The 23,666-nt window shown below is 35.7% G+C and overlaps 1 protein-coding gene across 4 annotated transcripts in view; it reads right to left on the bottom strand.

Moving 5' to 3' along the window:
• Positions 1–23,666, bottom strand: part of LNPK (lunapark, ER junction formation factor) — a 48,598-nt gene that overhangs the window by 16,453 nt on the left and 8,479 nt on the right. For all 4 annotated transcript variants that reach the window (XR_010441062.1, XR_010441061.1, XM_064718456.1 and 1 more), the window contains exons 5-10: positions 22,140–22,198; positions 18,885–18,925; positions 12,706–12,786; positions 12,568–12,619; positions 5,434–5,652; positions 335–440 (exon numbers count right to left, since the gene is read on the bottom strand). Coding sequence is in view for 2 of the 4 variants with exons in the window: in XM_064718456.1 (XP_064574526.1) it covers positions 335–440; positions 5,434–5,652; positions 12,568–12,619; positions 12,706–12,786; positions 18,885–18,925; positions 22,140–22,198 (558 nt within the window). In the remaining 2 variants the exon portion in view is untranslated. The remainder of the gene's footprint in view (positions 1–334; positions 441–5,433; positions 5,653–12,567; positions 12,620–12,705; positions 12,787–18,884; positions 18,926–22,139; positions 22,199–23,666) is intronic.

The raw sequence follows: 23,666 nt of genomic DNA, 5'->3' as shown, positions 1-23,666 counted from the left end.
TGAAAGACATTTATAACAGATATAAGGCTAAAGTGCTGAGGCAAATGTTTTCTCTTTTTTTAGTTGAAAACATAAGCCATTCACCCACTTGAGCACAGCTCTTTCTTTGTATCACACAGCTAATATTACTCAGAACAGAGATTAGGTTTGCCCAAATATCACCAGCTTCCCTGCAAAGATATTTCAAGTGAAGCATTAAGAAAGAGCCATTTCACAATTACGAAAATTTTGGACAGTTCACTTACAACTCTTTTAACCTTGACATGGCTAAAACAAAAAGGTTAAGAAGCTTCCTTTCCCCTAAGTGTTTAGGCATTTCTTAAAGAACATTTACCTGTTCTGAGGACCATCACCAACCAAATATTCAATAACTCTATCCACAACTCCTCTTTCTCGAGGAAGAACAGGTCTTGCCAAAGGGGGGCCTGGAGGATGAAGACCTAGAACATAAATTATATCAAAATTATTTTCCACTGTATAAATATGTATTATATTTTATTGTATGTGCTAGTGTAACAAAATAATTACATTGACTTAATATACACGGATATATTTCTTAGTCCACTCAGAAAGCTGTAAGATTCTTCAATCCACAAGAGCTCAAAATTCTTCTGCTGCTCCTTCAGCTTATAATTTTATTAAATCACTTCATTTTTACACCATGGACATGTAATTAAATTTATAATTTTTAACAAACTTTACGTATAAATAGTATTCAATTGTTAACAAATAGAGGCTTTTTAAGAAAGAAAAAATTAACTAAGTTATCTTCATGGACACACAACTCTGCAAATTTACACCAATAAATCTGCCAAAATCAATGGAAACAGTAGAAGAACTAGAGATCAGGGCAACCTGGTGTGCTGGAAGGTGTCCTGTCCACGGCATGGGTGGTTTCAAAGAGATTATCTTTAAGATCCCCTAAAATCCAAACCATTCTATGGTTTTATGAAGATGTCAGAAATATCTCCTGGTTTCTGTGTAATTACTATACCACATGAGCATACTCTCAGTGTGCATTAAGTCTATACATTAAACCTGTCCAGCTGTTTGTCATGTTGGTAATCCCACATTTAATGACAAGCTGGATGCTTTCAGATTTATGCTTACTCAAAGAAGCCAGAAGGCCACCATAAAGATACTATTTCTCTCATGTATTTAACAAACTACTATCAAAATAAAACTCCTTAAAGAGCAGGTAAGAGCCATGGTTGATTCTTTTTCACCTCTACAAACAACAGTTAAACCAGAACATCAGCACAAGTTTTTCTTTCCACAAAGTTTTAGAACATCTAGTCCATTGTACAAGACCACTGCAAACTACCAATTTCCATTTCTATAGCTTTGAGTTTTTATGTCTCCTTTCTCTTGCAGCCTTAAAACAGAATAAGTTAGGCCTAATGTGAGAAACTCCAGTCTGAGCCATTCCAATGCAATCATTCAAGTAACCAAGTATGGAGAGGAAACATTTTACATTTAAGCACAGGAAGTATTATGTTACAGTACTTCAACAAACAGTCCTGAGTCTAAGATAATGCAGCATTTGGGAAAACAGAGGGGAACACTTAAAACCTATTCCCATAAGACCTTTACGAATTACATACAAAGTCCACAAAACCAACTAAACAATGTTGGAGTAGGAACACGAAGCAGTCTTTCAGAACTCTCCAACTGGGACAAAATGGTTCAGCTTCAAGCCACTCCAAGACAAAATTGTGACCCCTTACAAATAAGACTTGGTTTAAACCATTGACAAAATTACTTTTAAAAATGCAAAAGTCCTATGCAAGCTCAAGATAGCTAAGAAGGTTAGACAAAAAAAAAGAAATCAGTGAGTATTAGCAGGTTTCATCCGGAGATGAGCATATGGCAACCTGAAGATCTGTATGAACTAAGTTTATGAAATTCATGAAATGAAATACTGAAGATGCAAGAAGAAACCAGTGTTTTCTCTGAGAAGAGTTCTGGCTTATAACTCTTCTCATTCTATCCAGTAAAAACAAATAGAGAAACATCATGGCTTAAAAGACAGCCTTTAGTGACTACAGAAGTCAGCCAAAGATTCTCTTTTCAATTTGCTATGTGCTTCCAGTGTTCTTCAGGTATGACCAATAAACAAAGAGGAAGCTAAAGGGTAACAAATTAAAATCACTGTCTCAATATACAAACATAAAACAGAAAAACACGCTGTCTAAAAATGCAAAATAGGATTTTTTAAAAATCCAAACAAAGGACAACTGAGAGAGTATAGTCTTTTAGTATGTTGAATTAATTCAGAAGGACATTTAATTGAAAGATATTGTGTTAAAAACAGTTGACTTCAAGCTTTTCAGGATTGTTTAGATCTCATTTTTTTATAGCAACTTAGCCAGGGACAGGATCAGGACATGCACAGTCCTAGCTTCCAGCACGTAGATAAGCATTAACATAGAAGTAACATCTATCTCCTAAGCAGAGAACTCACAGAATATGCCAAGTAGGAAGGGACTCATCTCAATTGTTGAGTCCAATTCCTGGCCCTGCACAGGACACCCCAAAAATCACACCATGTACCTGAGAGCACAGTCTTAACGCTTCTTGAACTCTGTCAGGCTTGGTGCTGTGATCACTTACACTGGGAGCCCATGCCAGGACTCTGGGTGAAAAACTTTTCCCTGATACCCAGCCTAAACCTCCCAGCTCAGCTTTGTGCCATTTCTTTGGGCCCTGCCACTGGCCACCAGAATGAAGAGATCCTAATCTTTAGGAGAACAAGAAAACTCATTCAGATAATATTGCAATTTACAGCCCATCACTTAAGTACAAAAAAAATCCATACTCAACACAAATGTTTTTAAAATAGGCCGTACTTTCACAAACAAGAGAAAATAAATTCAGGAGATAAAAATCAGTGAATGCATTTCCAAGTTATCCCTGTATTCTGTCCACAAGTGGGAACCTAGACCAAGAAAACTGTCCCAGCAGCAAGATGGAATAAATTCAGTGCAATATAAATTGTATTCTGCTACAGCTGTCCAAAGTAGAGGTCAGGCAAAATTAATTTCCTAGAGCTTTACAAAAACCTGAAACATCCAATACTTCCATCAAAAAAAAAAAGGCTGATACTGCAATAAAATTAAAGTCCTAGAATAATTTTATGAATACCCAGTTTACACTCAAATATTAACTTAGACCTTTATTCAGAAGACCAAGGTTTCATATAATTTGTAAATCACCAATATATGAAGTTTCTAAAAGTCAATAACCAAAGCAAAAATTAAATAAAGTAGAATGAAACATCACAACACATTCCATCAACAACTTCAATTACCTGCCTACTAATAACTCAAACCAACCATCTTGGTTCTCATGCTGTTATGGACACCAGTAATTAATACAAACATCAAAAGCAATCATTGTAGAAAGACTGGTCACTTTTGCAAAGCTTGGCAAACTCTCAACTACCTGCTGGTTATTAATTTTCAAACATATGGGAGCTCTGTGGTAATACAGGTTAAATTGATTCTCCCCTACAAAATATAGTATAACAAAAATTAATTATTAATCTTCTGTAAAATAGAGGTAATTAAGGCTATTCATATTTGTTGCAGGCCAAGCATAAACTCAGATGCCATATTATTCTTATAGATACTGAATTTATGAACTTTTCACTACAGCTACATGACTGAGATTTTATATGCCTCGAAGGTTTGGGGAAATTCAAGAAAAGAGAGAGCTTCCATATTAACTGACAATTGCAGGGGCTCCCACTCTTATCTATGGCAAAGTAACATGTTAAGTCAAAATTCCAGCTATTTAGTGGGGAAAAAGTGCCTGTAAGGCATTATCACAAATACTACATTAAAAATTTTAAATCACAAATATTGGCAACTGTCCTAACAAGTCAGTTACTTGATTTTCCTTCTTCCTCTAAAATATGTATGCAGTAAAGGCTGAATTTCATCCAGCTTATCCAATGTGCCTGAAACTTCCCCTAAGAATAAAGCTATTATACAGCTAATACTTTATTCTACAGTCAGCTTCCTTAAAAAGGAGCATGCAATTTTAAACTCATTATGGAATTTTTGGTAATCAGGTATCAGTAAATGTGATTTGCAACCAAATGACCAATTTCCTGGTGCAAGAAGCTTACTTCTGGTACTTCAAGATAATCAAGACTTACTAATAACTTCACTTTACAGTTCACTTCAGGGATAAAAACAAATATAGCAGCTTCATAACACAGGTAAGGAATTACTAACATCAAATAAGGCTGAATGGAATCTACAGAGAAGGGAGATCACAACTTTCCATGACAACTTTATTCCACAACACTAAACAACAGGAAAAGGCATTTTAACATTCAGCTTCCCAGGAGCTTAGAGAGCAGGTGTCAATATATTATCTACAGCTCTGCTTTTTGATTGTATCATGGAAGTTAGTAGGAACTACAACAGTAAGACTTAAGTATTTTCAAGTAAAATCAGGAACACAGGGCAGAGAAATAAATCCTTGATCCCTGTACATAGAGCAAAGAACTACTCCACGTTAAACAGGTGCTCATGAGATTCCTGGCAAGTTGTGCCCCTTCTATTTTCAAGACAGCATTTCATCTCCTTTCTTGCCTTGTGATCCAACTTGTCAAACATCCCACACAGAATGAAAGGCCTGGCACAAACCCACACACAGCTTTACCACCCAACAAGGAAATTGAGAACGAAGCTGCCCACCCAAAATTCTCAAATTTTGCAATCCTTCCAATGCAATTTAGTTAATATTCTGTTTATTAAAAGCCCATCCCAACTGAACACCAAATAGGAAATCAAGGGAAAAACATTTTCAGACTATGAAACCAAATTTTAAGGACTACTCATTCCTACCCAATTTCAATCTGTTGCCAAACCTTGGACTCTTGTACTAAAATAACAATGCCTTTTAATATTCAGCTACAGCACAGACAACTTTTCTGTTGTATTTGGTATTCCACACTTTAATCTAGGAGTATAGGCTGCATGACTATACCTTCTAGAGTAAAAATTTAAATAAACGTCAAGATCCATGTTTAAAAAAATATGTGCAGGGTTTAGTGAGAAGCATGAATGTATTCTGAAAGTGTTCTCCTCTGCACCTGATTTATATAAGCATAGAGCTCTTCTAAACTAAGAACATAAAAAGGTATGCTACATTGTTGACTACAGAATACTGCAAAGTTTTATTGCCATTTAAACAAAGAAGCCATAACAGTTAAATGAGCTCAGGCAATAGGTTTCAGCATCAAAAGGTGCCAGCTGTAAAGAGTTATGGCTAATTGAATATGGAACTCCTGCTTAATCAGATAACTGCTCTGCTATTTCCAAATGAAATGCCATTTCCATACTGTCTGAAAATGGCCTCTTTTATTGGTAACCAGAGAAAACAATATAAACTGTAAATAACATTAAGTGCTGTGTTTACCCATTCCAGGCACTGAAGTAGCAGGGGATCCAGGGTGCCGTGGTAAAACGCTGGATGGCAAGGATGGCGCAGCAGCTCTTCCTGGGAGCCCGCTCACAGCTGGGCCCTCTCTCTGCAGGGTAGGAGATGCTGGAACAGGGGACTTGGGAGAGCCTTGTTTAGGAGTTGCAGGTGGGGGTGCAGAAGCATTTCTTTGAGCTGCAGTCCTCTGACGAATTTCTGACAAGAATACGTACATACTGAATTTAATATCTAGCATAAGCAAGATATTAGTAAAAGTGCATTAATATTGTTATACCAATTAGCAAATTACAGAATCAAACAAAATCAGGAGGGTCTAAAACTAAACATCATCAGCTGAGCATTCAGGTCATAGAAGTAAATACCACACAGAAGTAAATACCAGATAGAATACTATATTTCAATTATCATAACTGTTAAATACTTCAGGCAAAATCCCTCTAGAAGGAAATTAGAAAACAGAATCACAAAGTATCTGCTAAGGCAGAACATTGGACATACAAACAGCTAGACTCAAACCACAATGTATAGAATTGAACACTTTCTACTCCATGGCTTAAAAATGCTTTCAAGTACTTAGCTTTCTATGGGACCAAAACTATTCATGCAGTATCTAATATGCTCAGGTTACATGCCCAGAGTTATGAAAAAAGAAAATCAGATTGGATAAATGAAACCATTCTAAAACCAGAAGGAAATGCTTCATTCCAGTGGTACAGTTTCACTGACCTGTTTCAGTAACCCCATTATAAAACCACCTGCATGGATTCTCACAAAGCAAGAATGGGCTCTGCCAGAACACAACTCTGCTTTTACCCCTTCTCACATCACTACTATTAAATCACAATCATGAAAAACTTAATATTTTTCTTCAGTTGTTCTTACATGAAGCCAAATATCACCAGAGTAACATACCATGGTTTGAATTCTGTAATAGTCATGCAAGCCTGAGATTCACACGCTATTGCAACAAATGAAACAGAAATGTAACCATTGCTTTAAGTCTGCTGTTATTTACATGGTTAACAAGTAGCAGTGGTCTCTACAGGGACACCCCAATAACACCCACACCTAAGGCTGTAATACCCCACAGAGTCAGTGTATAGCACCATGTCACTTTGAACCAGCTTGCACATCTTTTTCCACAACAAATGGAATTTAACACTACATTTGGACTTTAAAATCACTTCCACGAGTCTCAAGATTAGAGAGATTTTATCTGCTGACTTTGTGTCATGTTGGAAGAGTTTAAATGCTTAGCAGGCAAGTTTCCAGGTCCACTGGCTACCAGCCACTGGAAGATGGGTGTGCTGAGTCTGAAGGAATGATCCCTGTCCCCAAAAGTACTATTCCAGCATGCTAAGCTCCTGCTGTGGGTAGAGGAGGTGAGCATGCTATGTCAGCTGGCAGCAGCTAAGAAAGAGCTGCTATCTCTGAAGCACTAGGTCAAATGTAATGGTTCGGTGGGAATACAGCATCCAGGGCCATGGAAATTGCTACATGCATAGGTTATGGTCTTGCCTACTTATCTGTGCATATAAATAGGGTTAATACACAACAGAAGAAAGAATTAAAAATTCTTTGGAATCGATACTTGAAAAACTACAAGTTCAAAAACTACAGTTTTCCCCCTCACTATTTCAGCTGTTCAGAATCTGGCAACTGGGATTAATTGGTGAGGTAGTTGCAGAAATTCTATCAGCACTTCCTTAGTGACTGGCTTCTGGTTTGAAAACTGCTCCTGTATTGAGAGTTTTATATGAAGTAAGAATTCATTTATGATGAACCTCCTCATTCACATTCTTCAAGACCTTTTTGTGAGAGCCATAAGCAGTAACCTTTCAAGTCTTACTACACTAGGATAACTGCATTCTCTCTATGCCATCTCACCAACAGGCATGGCCAATCTCCAAATACAAAATACTGATTAAAACCTATTATTTATAGTCAAGTGTGTGTTATAGTTTCCAGTCTTGTGTTAGTTTTAAAAATTAAGCTAAAAGGCATGCAATTTCTCAAGTCTTCTCAGGTCCACATATGTACAAAAAATGAGTGACAAACATAAAGCCTAATTCCACTTGTTCCAAGATAATTTTAAACATCTGTAAAGACATCTTAGTCCATTCTTTTTTCATTTAAAAAACCCCTTTATTATTGTTTCACATAGAAGAATGTCCAAGACCATTACTGTAAACTCTACATATGGATGTTACTTTCACATTTTGAAGGCTGTCTTTCTAGATCATGTGGTTTAAGCATATTAATTGTTTAAGAGTACTGAGTCTGTTTCAATAGGCCATGGCTAGATTCACATTTATTCTGAGCCCATAATACATTATTTCTAAGCAATTTCCACGCTGCCTGCAAGAGCTTTGCCCCTTTTGCCTGTTCCTTCTGAAGGGTCATTTTTGGCAAGACTTCTTTAAACTACTTTCAATTAAAAAGATACTGCTACTTTAATGACTCTTTCCCTATATTTTTGTTCCTATAAAGATGCTGAACCAGTACTTTACAGTAAGTATTAGAGAGATATGCTTCAGTAGTTTTAGTTACATTACAGAGTTAAGAATGCAAGACTCATTGCTAGTTTCCACAAAATATTGGGTTATTTACAATGCCTTTTCCCCCCCTCTTCACTTAGAAGTTCACTTAGCTTTCATTCTATTCTGTGATTCATAGATTCATACTTAAGAGAATTTGCCAACCCTCTGCTGCTCCCCAAGTAAGAGAAGTCACCAGAATCTGCATTATGAGAAAGTGAGAAATGTTCTTCTTGGCACAGCCAACAGCCCACCCATCCCAGTATTGCCCTTCACAGAGTGGCTGTAGATGTTATTCAGTGACAAATTCAGACACAAACCTGAATTTCTGATGCTGACATTCCTGATACCATCCCCAGGATCCATAAATGGACAAGGAGAGTACAGCCCTGTCTCATCATTTTAGTATCACATACCAACCCTTTACCCATGAAGTAGGGACTTCCTGCTCTGCACCTCCAATTCCACAATAACAGCCCTAATACTCTTTTGAAGTAACTGAGTATGATCTATATACTTCTCAAATTGCCTTAACATGCAATGTATTAAAAATGAGCCTTTTGCAAAGTTCTAGATTTCCATAATTCCAAGTTGCACAACTTAGCTAAGAAACATGTCCACTGACCTCAACACTAACACAATTTACAGCTACTGCTTATGTAATTTTAATGAAGTTTTGACATTTTCCAAGGATTTTCTTCAGTAATGATATTTGTGTATCCAAAAGTCAACGGCATGAAGACAGATGAATAGCTTAAAATAAAACTTTTATTCTCCAAACACACTACAGTTCAAATTCTGCAGTTACCAGCATTGGACACTTCAGACATAAGCAGACACATTACTTAAGAGGCATCTACTCAACTCATGATTCAGTATGAGCTCTTAGAGACTATTACACTACTGCAGTGGTGAGGCAGTGACATGTTTCATCTTTACAAGCATAACTATTTTATTTTTTCCTGCCTTCAAAACACCTTGATTTTTGTAGAGAATAATATATTATTTTCATAGAGCTACACTACACTGCAGGTCAATATACAGTTTACATAACTTGTTGGCTTTAGTATTGAAGACCAACCAACTTCCTTCCTCCCCATGCCTATATCTATCCCACAGCCTGCAACCATCTTTTATTGCATTATTTTTCATTCAGGTCACAGAGTGATCTCATTTACAATACACCCCTGCTAACAGTCACATTAAAATGAAAAGAGCAGGTACCAACAACAGGATGTTGCTGATGAATATTCCACTGAAAATATATATTTACCCTATTTTTCTCTATGGCCAAAGTACAAAAATATATATATATATACATTGACTGTACTCCTCAATGAGGACTGTACTCCTCAACTCCTACTGAACAGATACAATTGCATTTAAATTTTCAAATTCCTTTCCTTCTGGATTTTGTGATGTTTTTATACCAAACACAAGATCAACCTAAATAATCTGTTAAAATACCATTACTTATTTCAGCAGTGCATGTCAAAATCACAAAAACTGCAAGAAGAGCTAAACACACAGGAAAATTGGGCTGCTACCAGTTGTTTTTCTAAGAATCAACTATTATGCAATACTGATTAAACCTTTGGACCAATTAGTATGATGTGCAAGCTTACTCATTTCAACCAGTAAGTAAAAGCCATACAAACAAACTAACCTTTCATCAGCTGCCTCATACACAACAGTGTCCAACTTGATTATGTATCAGTTGTTGTTTATCATCTTTTCAAAAAGACTCCATTACAGAGCAAGAAAATGAGCTCTGTTGCTTGGCTAGCTTGTACCCAAAGCAAGCAAAGAGAAGATCAGGGAAGCTTTAATGTTAACTTACTAACAGGTATTTTATTATTCTAAACCACTCTAATTCTATCACATACTACATACAGCAAATTATTCCACAACCACATAAAGGTGTTATCTAGTTACAGTAAGTTATATACTGCACAGAACAGAAGCTAATATTCATTTTTGGCAGATATTTAGTGTGAACAGCCAATAAGCTAGTAGGTTTTTTGATAGCTAAAAATTGAAATAATTACTGCATATAGGAAGAATTATTTGGTAAGTAAACTTTATTTGGAAATCAAGTCCCCATAATTTCACACAAGCCAAAGGCAAGCACAGCTTGTCCCTCTTGAACAACAACGCACCTCCAAACTACAACAGTCTGACTAACTACTTAAATGGGGATAAAAACCTGCACCAATTTCAAAGTCAATGTGTTAGAGAACAGACCAGACGAATTAAAATAAAATTGTGCTGCATATGAAAAAATTTACATTGACTCAGAATCATTTAGGTTGGAAAAGACCTTTAAGATCATAAAATCCAACCATAAGCCATGACAATTTACAAAATTTATTTTCCAAAACCCTTTCAAAGGTAAACTACACTTTTATTCAGGATCAAGCAAGAATGTCCATACACCCCAAAAAGTTGAATCTGTTTGAAAGAGAATTGTACATTTTCTCAGTTGTGTCCCCACTTAGAGGTTATTGGTTCACACCATGAGAGTCTCAGAGAGCACTCTTTGCAAATCAAACTGTACTAAAAGATTCCTTCCACCAAGCTCATGAGACCAATTTACAGCTAGCTCTAAATAAAAAGTTCTAAGCACAGATAGTGTGGGCAAACTCCTCAGCCACAACTGTTTTTCACATATCTGTTCATACCACACCTATTAACACAGACCACAGCCTACAGTGATTGGCTCTCAAAAACAACTCTAATTCTCCCAGAACCTCTCCCTCCCAGCCCTTCTATTAACAGTCAAGACACCACCAACACAACACAGCATAGGCTGGATCCAGCTGACCTGCTGTTGTCTGACTGGATCAAAAGCAGGGACACTACACTTTGGAAACCCAAGCATGCACAAGATTAATTAACAGACACTGACCAACTCTCTTCTCACCACTGCTCCTTACACAGCCTAGGCAGAGGGGAAGAGATCAGTCATGTACCTCCTAAGGAGTTTCAAAACTGGTGCTGCTCTCTCTTCATAAAGCCAGAGTGACTAAAGACTTACCACTGTCTAATTTATAGTTAATTATCTGTAGATTTCTACATAGAAAGACATTTCCAGGCAGTTTCATCCCCTGGTCAATGTTATTTGCATTCCGCTAAGAGATCTGTCACCCTTCTACAGCACTACTGACGTGACTTCTAACATAGCTCAAGAAGGAGGAATTTTACAAAGAGTTAAAAAAGAGCTAAAACCAGACTACCTACACATTACAGGTATAGCAGAAAATTCTTGGCAACCACCCATGAGCTGTATCAAGGCAGAGAAAAGAACAGGGTGTCAGAATGGCCCTTCAGACTGAACAAAACCATGAATGCTGCAGAAATGGAGTATGGGAAAGACAGGTAAGGAGCAAACTTGAAAAAAGCTGTAGTGTCTAAGACAACAGAAGAGATTAAAGCTTCACTATTGAGGTACTGCACTGCAACTGTTCACAGTCAATGTCAACAAGTAAGGATAGTTTTAAAGTATTTTCATGGCAATTTGAAGCTAAGCAAGAAGAACAAAACAGAGGATTTGATGATGCAGCTTATAAACGCCTTTGTTAGTAAATCCAGATGCTCTGCACTGAGCAAAACAAGTACTTCGAGTGAAAAATGGAAAAAACAGAATTTTGGTAACTCAGAAGAGTTAAACACAAAGTTGACAATTCTAATACTAAACCAATCTGTATTTTATGAAAAACTATGCATATCACATTCTGCAGTTTATTTTGAGCATTAGCCCTTTCAGGTTATAACAGCAAATTAGTGACAAAGATTGGCCTTAAAGTGTGAGTGCAATCCTCAGTATCAGAGTACCAGGCAGCCTTTATACTGTGCTCATACGAGCATTTTCAGTTTAACTACAGCATATTTCACACTCAACCTTGACAAAAATTAATAGCTGTCTGTCTGCATAAGTATTTGCAAAAATACCACATTTTTAATGTAAGTATTCTACTGTGTGTGAGATCTGTTGAGTTTTGAAAGTTGTGTGAGCGATCTAGAAACAAGGCTTCCTTGAAACACATTCAAGCTTTTCTATTTTATTTTATTCAATGGCACCTTTAAATGGAACAATGTAAACCAGTAAAGAACTGTCCACTCTTTGCAACTACAAAGTAGTTGAATTATGCACCAGCTTCTTATTCCTCTCTGGGCACCAAATAGATGTAGCCTAAACACTGCATTAGGAAAGGTCTAACTAGCCATAAACAGAAACACAATTGAAAAACTAAGTCAGTGAACCTTACACAAGAGTTGAACACACCTTAGTATTCTAGAAAAGTTGCAAGTTTGCCACAAGAAGTTAATTTTCTCTCAGCTTTAACATCAAGCAGCATTAAATATCCTGCTGTCTAGAACATCAGGCTTTAGTAATAGATCCCTTGCCTGAAAAATACAGAACAGTAATGGGCATAGCCTAATGAAGAGCCTATTAACCCTAAACAGAGGTCAATTGATCTACAAATTTTATCATAGACAGACTTCTAGACTAGAAATTGCTGTGAAAGATGAGTATCTATGCTAAAGAGCACCCATTTTACAGGGCTATTACCTTGTCCAGGTCTTGGGGTTGCAGATGTTCCAGCAGATGGTAGTTCAGTGTCCTGCCAATTAATGATAAATAACATTATCTGAATGCTCAGCTCCATAGTACCTTTCATATTACATCAGTATCAATAACAAGACTCACCTTTGCACTTGATTCTGGATCAAACCTTTCAAGGATTAGTTTAGCATTCTTGTAGGTTTCCTTTTCCATTACTTCCTCAAGCTGGAAACAGAAAGGTTCCACACATCAATAGATAATTTTTCAAAGTATTTCCCCCCACCATAGCATCCCATTTAGAAGCATCTAATCAACATTACCAAAAGGCAAAGCCCATTCATGAACCAGTAGCATTTCCAGATATCTGAGGATTTGTTGTATTCAATGGACAATAAATTTTGGTTTCAAAAATAGTTTCCAAACTCTAATGGACTACTTGTACTTAACAGCTTTATTGCAAGGAAACACCAAATATTGCTAATTGTTTACATATAATGAGGAGAATAATTACAAGCACCAACTTCAATAATGGAATGTGCAAAAATCTATCAGCCATCATTATTGGAAGTTATTAGACATGACAAGCAAATGACAGGCAATTCCTTAGATTTATTTCCTCATAGCACTTAATGCTATTAATTTAAGGAAGGTCGTTAGCCAAGTGCTTTACAGAATAAAGTCCCTGTGCCAATTAACTGCTGTCAGCATCGATTTTAGATTATTTATTAGCAGAAGCAATTAGCTTGCTGCAAATGCTGTGAAAACTCACTAACTAGAGAACAGCCATGGAATTTGCTCAAATGACTTTAAAGGTTGGATCTACATCTTTACAGCAATTCAAACTGCTTTTCAGAAAAAAGGAACATGTTAAGAATTTAAATAAAAAAATTTACTGAGAACTATGCATACTTTAGGGAGTGCAATTAAAGCACTTCATTATTACAGCGTTTTATTTACAATGCACTCAAGTGGCTTTATAGCTAATACATGGGCTTAATTAAAAAAAGTAATCACTAGTAAAGTATCATTTTAGTGGTTAACAGCCAACATCAGAAGCAGCTTAACTATGAAACTGAAATAGCTGAAGTTATGACAAATACCTAACACGGATAGAAATTATAATACATTTTACAGTATCTTAAGCAGACCTTTCTTCCTAGATATGCTGACTAATGGCCATGTTCAGCTAAAAGTGGAGACTTTGTTTGTTCTGAAGTTTGCTGTTGGCATAAACTGCAAAACTGAAAAGGTCAGTGGTCAAAAAATTAAATTCTCTCAAACTCATTTATCATTGCTAAAATAACAAATGGTGCAGGTTAACATGAATTTTATGCCATTATTTAGCTAGTGAGAAACTAAAGGTTCAGCCATTGTGCATACATAGACTATGCAGGAGTTTTGCATTTAGACAGACCTCAGGATTACAAATAGACCTCAGAAGCTAAATAAAAATTCACTCCATTTAATGGCTACTGTGTATTCATTTAACACTCACTCCTCCACATTTCTTGAAGTTTGAGGCAAGGAATACTATCCAGGCTGTTAATTAAGGACTGTTGAAACAAAAGGGAGTGAAGAAGGAAGTAAAAATCAATTTCCTAGACTTGTATTTCAGCATCACTTTGGAGTTAACCCACTAACTTCGTAAAACAAATACCACACAGTGCAATAAGAGCAGAATTAATGATCTAATAGGAAAAATAAACTATTTATTGCTTATAGAAGTAAAAACTGTAAGACAGACTTTTATACAAAGGGGTAAGGCTAGTGAGGTGAAGCAGCAAAGTGGGGAAGCTTTAACAGTCAGTGCTAGTATTTGTCTGCCAAATCAAAATTTCAAAAACCCAATTCACTTCACATCAATGAGCATAAAATGTCTACTATTGTCTGTATAGCCAAAAAGAAAAATGAGTAATAACTTTCTGCAGGACAAAGTGACCTTTAGGGGAGAGAAAAACCAGAATGCTCCACCATCACTTGACACTTTCTTTATCTAAAGCACTTCTTGCCACAGAAGTATTAGATAGTATAGTAGCTATTTGTGGATACATAAGTTTTGCAAAAACGGTAACATTATTTTGAAACATAATTCAATTCTCACTACAAGATTCAGATGTTAGTTATCCACATCACATAGTTTTTGGATAATTCAACAAGTTACTCTTCATATTTTGAAATTCATATATAGCTTTAAAATTCTAGTAAAGCTAAATTTGAACAAGAATTCAGTATCGCAACTGACTCTTTACAAATTTATTGAAAATATATAGAAATTGTCAGGATTTCTACAGGCATATTCACATTTCTCATGCTTTCACTTATAGAGTATACTTTTCTAAAGCAAATTGAAATTTGGCTGACAATACCAAATAAAGAATCAAAAAGGACAAAGTTTACTTACTGTGAGCAAATCACTGTAAGTACCAGAGGAAAGTAAGAGCTTGTGTAAAATTTAAATATTACTTCTGTGCTTGCATAGCAGAGAAAACTGCCTTTTGTGCCAACACAGGAAGCTCATTTATGAACACAAACCACGACACTGACTTCTGGAACATTCACCATCCTGAAGCATAACCTTGGAAAAGTTAACTTGATGCTGAGCACTAACACAGCAAATTGCTCAACATCTTACTCTTTTTCCATAATAAAGTCTTCTCTGAGATCCAAAACTTCTCCTACAAAATCATTTTCTACTTTCTGCCAAGGGCTAACTCATAGTCTATCCTTATCAATGAAATTATAATGCTGAGCAACTCAGGTCATGAGTGAACTCTCTAAGACAGGTAATACCAGATTCAGCATGATTAATTAAGACCTGATTAATTCCATGAAAAAAAGAAGCATGTTACCCTACTCTCTTCCTAAGAACAATTGTATGGATGAACTCCTTCCCAACAGGCAACCAAACAGAATTCCTGTGGGAATGACATCAGCTGCCTAAACTGAATAGTATGAGTAATGTATTTTAAGCTTCTTGTAATGGCAATTTTAGCAACCAAAGACTTAAGTACTGGCATGGTGCAAACCACTCATTATTCACCATACATGAGTTCATAAATTGGGAATTAGGAATTGCAGTTGGAATTACCTCCAACTACAAGGAGATCTTTGTTAATATTCACATAAAGCCAACTGAACTCATTTCAGTTTACCATTTAAAATACACCACTGTAGCAAAAGATTCATTAAAATCGGAAGTGCATCATTTAAGTCACAGTAATTAAGTATTCTCTGAGCAGATCCATGCCAACATTAAAACCACCAAGGCAACTGACCCTTTGTCAGTAAATATGATTTTAAACTGTATTTTGAGTTTCCAGTTGCATATTTTCAGTACTCTAACCAGTTAGACAAAACTGGGCTTGTACAAGAACCAACTCCTAGCACAGCTTTTATCACATACTAAAGTTATGAAAATATCAATGGTTGTCTACACCTAGAAGGCTTAAAACAAAGTTGATTAAAGAGTAATTAATTTGAGTAACAGAACTCATATTCTGCACTTTTTTCCCATTACTAATGTACCTCCAAGACAGCTTTGAAATCAGAATAGCTGGGTATTTTTTCCTAGATTAACACATGCAATTTCTAAACTCTTACCTGAAATGGCCTGGAAGTCTGTCAAAGTCTAATATTACACTTAGCCTAGTATTCAGAGTAGCTGAGTAAGCTTCAGCAAAGTTTAATTCTAAAATTAGCATGGTAATTACTATACTAGCTTCACAACTCTGTCCTCAGGCTAAGAATTATCCCATCTTTAAGATGGGATCCAGGTAAACTCTCCACTAATTCCCAGTTGTATCAGCTTAATACATGTCCTGTGCCCTTGCTTTAATATGCTTAACCCTCTGAACTTGCTCATCTACCCATGCTCAGGCTTAAGGGCTGACATCCTCATTAACTGAGAAACTCTGAGGCCAAAATCACAGCTAAACAGTCACGAACACAACCACAGCATCCCTCCTTATGATCAAGGAGGGAACAAAGTTGTATCTTGAAGGAGTGCCTTAATTACAGCTGATTAACTTCATCCCTACCCCCAGTTAATAACTGAACAAGCTTTAAAGTATTCATTAGGAAAAAACTAGCATAGTCAGTTCTGTGAGAAGTAAGTATTACACAAACTTTGAGTCAAAGTACAGGACAGACAAAACTAATGGCAATTTCCAGATGAAGCATCTGTATTTGTCAAGTATTTTACCCACCCATGAGTATACACATGACTATGTCACCAAAGCCAGAAGATAAGTTAGACAGAAATTAATTTCTACTGAGCAGTCACTGCAAATGCACCAGGGCATTGTAGGAGATGAGGAGCTCACACCATTCACAGGTCAGCCCTGTAACCACCTTATCTCCCTTCAGCACACAAGCAATGTCTGCAGGGAGAGAGTGGGCCACATGACTGTAAAACACAAGTCTACTGTAACATTTCTCAAAAGGACAATTGTCTTCAATGTAAGATTTATCCAGCAATTAGGTAGCTGAGCTGCAAAGTGAAAAAGCACAGATGCTGCAGCAGGCTCAGTGCCTAGACAACAATTTGCATTAGAAATAAACAGGAAACGCATAATTTACTTATCCTAAATACTTTGAGAACCACAATGTAAATTTCTTAGTAACTATCCTATATGCAAACTCACCAGCAAATCAGAATTCAACAAGAAAAAAGAATCCTCTCTCTCCCAATTATTTCACTTGATTTTTGTTTCACTAAAAATAAGCCAAAGGCACTCTTAAGGAAGTTAATCAAACAAAACAAAATCAAACCTGAGTATTACCAAAATTAAATTTCATAGAATACGATTGATTCAGTATTTTTATTTACAACACTAATTATATACTCTCTTGTTACCTGCATCCCCTTCCAGCTCATTTCAACATGTTCTGTTTCATATATAATTATCTAATTTTAATGCTTAATTGAATATCTTAAATTATGATGAACCTCCCGGGTCCACCTTCTGAGTAAAAAATACCAACACCTCACTGATTCAAGAGGCTGCAGCAAGTCCTCTGGTTCTGGTTCCTTGCTAGGAGCAAGGCACCCACAAGATCATGTGATAATCACAGACTCTAAAAAATAGCTGACTTGCACATTATTGGACTTCCCAGAACTCAGTTTCACTAATCCCATTTAGAAGTTTGTCTTTAATGATTAAAGCTTGACTTGCATATATACTCATGGCAATTTATACTTCCAGACTTAAATTCTCCATAGTTACACTATAATTTCATTCTTGTCTATGAAGTATTTATGCAGTTGTTTCCTTTTTGTATTGTGCAGTGTTTCATCTTGGTTCTTCTACAGTAAGTTGTTTTGATGTTTTCCATATGCAAAATACACATTTAGGTTTTTCCTGACTAATCTTTTATTCAGTGGCTTTTGTCGTAATTGTTTCTCACACACAAAAATTCAGTATTACTAGTTGTTCTATTAAAAAAAATCTTCATGATTGCAAAAAACTAAACTTAAACTGAAATGAAGACTTTACATTTAATATTCCAAAAACTCTTTCATTCTCCACTGCGCTTTTCTGCTTCAAGAACTTTTGCTTTAAGGCTACCAAATGACTACGTTAATTGGAAATATTAACTGATTTTAGTTAAGCAGTTTTCATAAAATAAACTTAATATTGTTGTCATGCCCATGTCTTTCCTCCCTAGAAAATGTAAGTCTCTCAAATCCCTTTGTAGCACCACTACGAGCAAAGGACACATCCATTTAAATATCAGCAAAATCCTCTTTACCAAAGAACAATTACATACTTGGGTTACAATTTATCTTTCTTTCATCTACATTTTAAAAGTGATAAATCATAGACCATGACATAATACCAGACTCTTACCCAACTCATTTTTGGTACCTTTGTTCTGGGTTTTTAATTAATTTAGCTACCATGGCAAAATCCAGAAGGTAGGAGGTGAACACTTTGGGAAATTCATTAATAACAAAGCCTCATAATAGAATTTTTGGCATTTCTGGAGGGAGGAGGAGTTGCTTTGGCAAGGTAGAGTTGGGGGGCAGAGAGTGTTTGGGCTGTAGCTGTTTTAAAGTTTTGCCTTACATGGCAGGTGAAGCCAACCATGTAAGAAAACAGCTTCCTCTCCCAACAAGCTTCCTTATGGAGTAATAAACAGAGAGGCAACAGCTTCCAGTGCCACAAACGCCACAAAGAGGGCAAGTCATCCAAGACTTGGAATTTTGTCCATCCCATATTTTTCTTACTGAGATTAACTGTTGATCTAGGTTGGTGCAAATATCTGGCATACACCAGTTGTAGTGAACCATAGCAAGCATATTTTCTTGAAGTTTTACTTACTATTTTTTTCTTTTGGGATTTTAAATCTTCCAGCGCATCATCTAAAAGAAGGACATTATACATTAGTTTTCAAATATAAATTCATTTCAGCACACTCCAAACATTGATTTCACCTTGAGATATCAGGAAAAATTATGCATTGACCACTACCAACTCTAAACATCAGTAAACTTGGTATAAAATAACTAGAGTTTTTATGTGAAAATAAATCACTTAAAATGCTGAAACTGCTTATAAATTATAGCCTACTGTTATCACTTTACAGTTATAACTATTAAAAAATTTTATGTACCATTTCCTCATTAAGCAAACCAATTCTAGCCAGTGCCCTGCTTTGACCTACATTAAAACTGGTACAACAATGGACCAAATACATTTAATCTCATGACTCAAAATACAGAGAAAAGCTTGAGGTCTAAGTATTAGCATATCTGAGTACCAGATTTACTGGCTTCAGTATTTCACATAAACCTCTTAACACATACTAGTTTCAAATGCCAGGTCAATTCCAAGCTTTAAAGCTCAATCTATTTCCTCCTTTCCACATTCTCAGACCACAGCAAAGCCCCCAGTTTTGTAAGAACAACTACCAGAAGGTCATTTTTCTATTAGATGTCAAGAGACTGTTCCAACAGTCTAGCACAACAGCTAACCTCTCTAAGAGGAAGAGAAAGTAGAAAGGCCAAACACATACGGGATTTTCCTGAAAGTCAATGTTTGGAGCTTGACACTCACTGAAAACTCACTGTAATAAACCATCACCTAATGCAGAAGATACTCTCTCAACAAATTAGCTTTCTACTACCTCTTATCACAGCAAGAGATTTTAACAATACACTGTACAACTTTTTACCCTTTCTCAGCTCTACTGAACACTGGCAGCTTACTTCCTGTAAAAATATACCTATTCTTAGCCATTTTTAAAGACAGAAAAAGCTTCACAGAACTACAAGACACAAACTCAACCAAACTAAACACACTTTTTTTTTATATTTTTACTATTTATAAATACGTATTCCATACCATTCAAAGTTACTTCAGGAAAACTGTTACTTAAAATAAAGGGGAAAAAAATTACTTGAACTTCTCCAGAATGTAGAAATCCATTTCCATCAAATACACCTCTTCATTAAATGTGCAAAATACTAAAACTGGCATGCACATATTTGAAATTATATTATTTATACAATAAAAGGGTAACTACAACCATCCCCATTTGTTAATAGGACATGGAAAAAGACAATATTTAATCCTGGGATGGACCACAGAAGATGGATAATTCCAAAAAGTATGCATCTGCAAATTACTAAGGTACCTCTTCTCACCAAATGTTACATTTACATTAGAACACAACCTCACATGTTGCCCCACAGATTAATAGCTTAAAATGTACTGCAATGCAGTGTGGTACCATGAAACCAAATAAGCAGCAGAATACAGCCAGCTATCAATGGTTGCTCAAGAAACTGCAAGTGCTTTTGGTACAGAAATGCCTAGAACATCTTCAAGCACAGCCTTCTACAAAGCAATGCCATCAGTTTCAAGTGTGGGTGTTTCCTTCTGATCACTTCACCTCCTGTATTCAAGAAGAACCTCAAGAAACACCTGCCCCTTAAGCATGGCCAAATGGCAATTACTGTGAAGTACTCTCAAGAAACCAACCTATCTCATCTTAATTAAACCTACAGAAAAAAAATAATTCATACTAGAGAAGTGAACACCTGCAATATACCTCATTTATTTTCTCCAGCTTTGGGACAGATCAGCCGAAATCTTTAACAGTTGTTTCTCTGACCAGTCCTAAAAACTGAAACTCCACCATCTCACTGCATCACCTTCCCTGGAGTCTAGCCACAAATTTTCTTCATTCACAGCATCACTCCCAAATCTGGTGTATACTGATTATCCAGCACAGAGCTTTATTGCATTAAATAACCACCTCCAGTGTCTCAGTATGTTACACTAACTTATCCCAGAATAAAAATTTGGTTTTGAGCAACTTGGTTGATAGTTTGCTCTCTCAGCTATGCTTTCTCCTGCTTTACTGCTTCAATCCTACATTCGATTTTTCTTTTTCAAATATATGACTTTTATCTCTGAGGTAAAACACCTTATTTTCATCCAGTCTCTTGAAGCACACAGGAATAATCCCTTTTGGCATGTTCTATCATCTACTAAACCCTTTAAACACGGGTTCAACAAAAGCACCAGACTTGCCAGTATGCTCAAAACAGCAATAAAGACATTTAAGCAAAGTAGAAAAATATACTTTTTTTCTTATTCAGCCATGAAATGCAAATCATTCATTTCACCTTAGAAATGAATCACACAGCACCACAGAATATATGGACAATTTTATTTCTACATAAAAATGTATGTTCTGTGCTTGCATATCAAACGCAAACATTCAGTTTAAGAAAAATTCTAAAAGTGATGTTTAACTTGTAAGCTGTCACAAATTAAATACATCATGCTGCTCTGCAAGTCATAAAACACAGTGCAACACTGAGGTTTGCCTGTATTATTGCTCACATCACCATGAGATATTGTTACAGGCTGGACTGCTTTCAAGGAAAGTCTCAAATGAATTCTAACTACTGCAGACAAGTGCCACAGATGCTGTTTTTAAATAGCATGCAGATTCATTCTAATGCAAAATTTAACAACTTTTTATATATATTTGAAAACCTCCATTACTTCTTGGTTTTGTTACACTTCCAATTTTCCTTAGCTCTCAAAAAAGCAGAAAAACCCACTTATACCTTTCCCACTCAGGAAAACATAAGTATGCTTTGGAGAACTTGGGAGAGAAAAGATATCCTGACAAATAAATTAGACACATCTGCTATAAATCTCTTCCCTTTTGTATAAGGATAACAGATGACTGCTGGAATACTTGTGAGATGGAAGTATCAAGGGAACTACTACTACTGTTTATACTTCCTTTCCCCTTGATCCTACTTTTACATCATATTTTATTACATTCCACATTTGACACATGCAAAAACAGGAGAAAGTTAGCACCATTTTATAAGTGAAGTGAAAGATTAAGCAGTTTCCTTCCTGCTCTTTCATGAACTATGTGGTAGAAAAAAGTTTAGCTAATACTACTAATTTCAGTATCAATTAAAAGGCTATCCTTGTCCTCCTGGAAGCCAAATTATCAAAAGCATTTATATTATCACAGCAAGCATTATCCTCAACTAGCTACATATTTAAAAGTAAATAAATAAAACACAAGAAAAAAGTACTTACTATTTCTTTCTGTCCGTTTGGAAAAGAAAAAAATTAGCAGAGTTCTTATACACCAGATTCTTTAGAAAAAAAAAAAAGAATTACATTAATTAAAATATATCACAGTAACCATTTCTGAAGTCATTTAGCAAACAACATTTAGCAGATGAGATTTATTTCACAAATACAGACAAAAACCTTCAAACACTATTCATATAAAAAAGTAAAAAATAAATTAGCACCTTGTCAACAAGCTATCAATATTGCTCTAAATAAAGCATCTTTTCAATTGAAATTAACTGTTACTTAAGGCAGAAATACTAAAGCAGCAGCAATATCATCACTTGCTAAAAAATGTTCAGCTGAAAATTACTTAGTCATCACTTCTTATTTGATAGATTAATAAGACATTTCATCCAAAAAAAGAAACTTACCAGTTCAGACCCAAAATTAAGGCCCAAGAGATTTGTGGGAAGAATTCTAATACCAATGAAAACCATGTGATAGAGCTATTGTACAAATGCTCTCCCAAGCAGAATTAACTGACCTGAGTCCTGGTGATTTTAGAGAAGCCTCAGTCTACTCAGTTTCTGTAGGGTTTTGGCTGACTTAGCTGGAGCAGTTTACACCAAGATGAAGTTAAACTGATCTATGACCCCTTTTCATCTGAAAGATCTCTTTGCAATCATCAGGACTTCATTTGTTTAAAAGCTTAGAATTGCTACTAATATTAAGCTGACACTTCTCCTGGTAAGTTATTCAGTCTAAGCCAAGTGGCAAACTTCATCCACCAAGCCATTCCAAGCATCCACAACCCTCCTAATGTTAATTAAATAATAGAGCCTAAACTAGCAATGCTTCATTTAAGAAAAAAAAAAAAAAAAAAAACAATCTAAAAGGCTAGAAAGGTTATCTGACTAAAAGCATGCATAAGAAAGCAGGCAAAAGGCTCTAAGAGTTTTCATAATGACTTAATTCATAAGAACAACTTCTGTATTTATACAATGGTTGCCCAGTTAGAAATGCCTTCAAGTATTAACAACACAGCCCAAGTTAGGCAAGTTGGATGAGGTACCTGGAATCTGAGAGCAGCCTATCCAAGGTAAGAGAAACAAAGAAGTTTAAGTATTCCATGTAAAAGGTGTGCTATAATAACTGATCTAACAATACAGGTGGATTTATCCACTAACACAACACAAAATGTGTCTTTCTAAAGTACCAGAAGAAATAAATGTTTAGAGGGTTTAAATTGCCTTAAATACCTTGTTACAAAGGCAAAAGCATTATTTCTTTTTAAATGTATGCTTAATAGTCTTCTAACTAAAGCTGTATTCTAAATATGAAGTAAGTCAGACATCATGAAATAAAAAAGCATTTCCTCTGTAAGAAATCTGAAACAGAAGTTTTATAGGGGATCATTTCAACCAATTTTACAAAAAAGAAAATATATTTCTTTGAAAATCAGAACATGCAAATTAAAACTATTTCAAATAAAAATCAGTTCAAGAAGAGCACCCTTCTAAAATGCTAACGTACTTCTTCAACTTC

This window comes from Zonotrichia leucophrys, chromosome 7, assembly GCF_028769735.1.
Source record: "Zonotrichia leucophrys gambelii isolate GWCS_2022_RI chromosome 7, RI_Zleu_2.0, whole genome shotgun sequence".
NCBI classification, from domain to species: Eukaryota; Metazoa; Chordata; class Aves; order Passeriformes; family Passerellidae; genus Zonotrichia; species Zonotrichia leucophrys.
The sequence above is the reverse complement of the archived record's forward strand: the minus strand, read 5'-3'. Positions and strand labels throughout refer to the sequence as shown.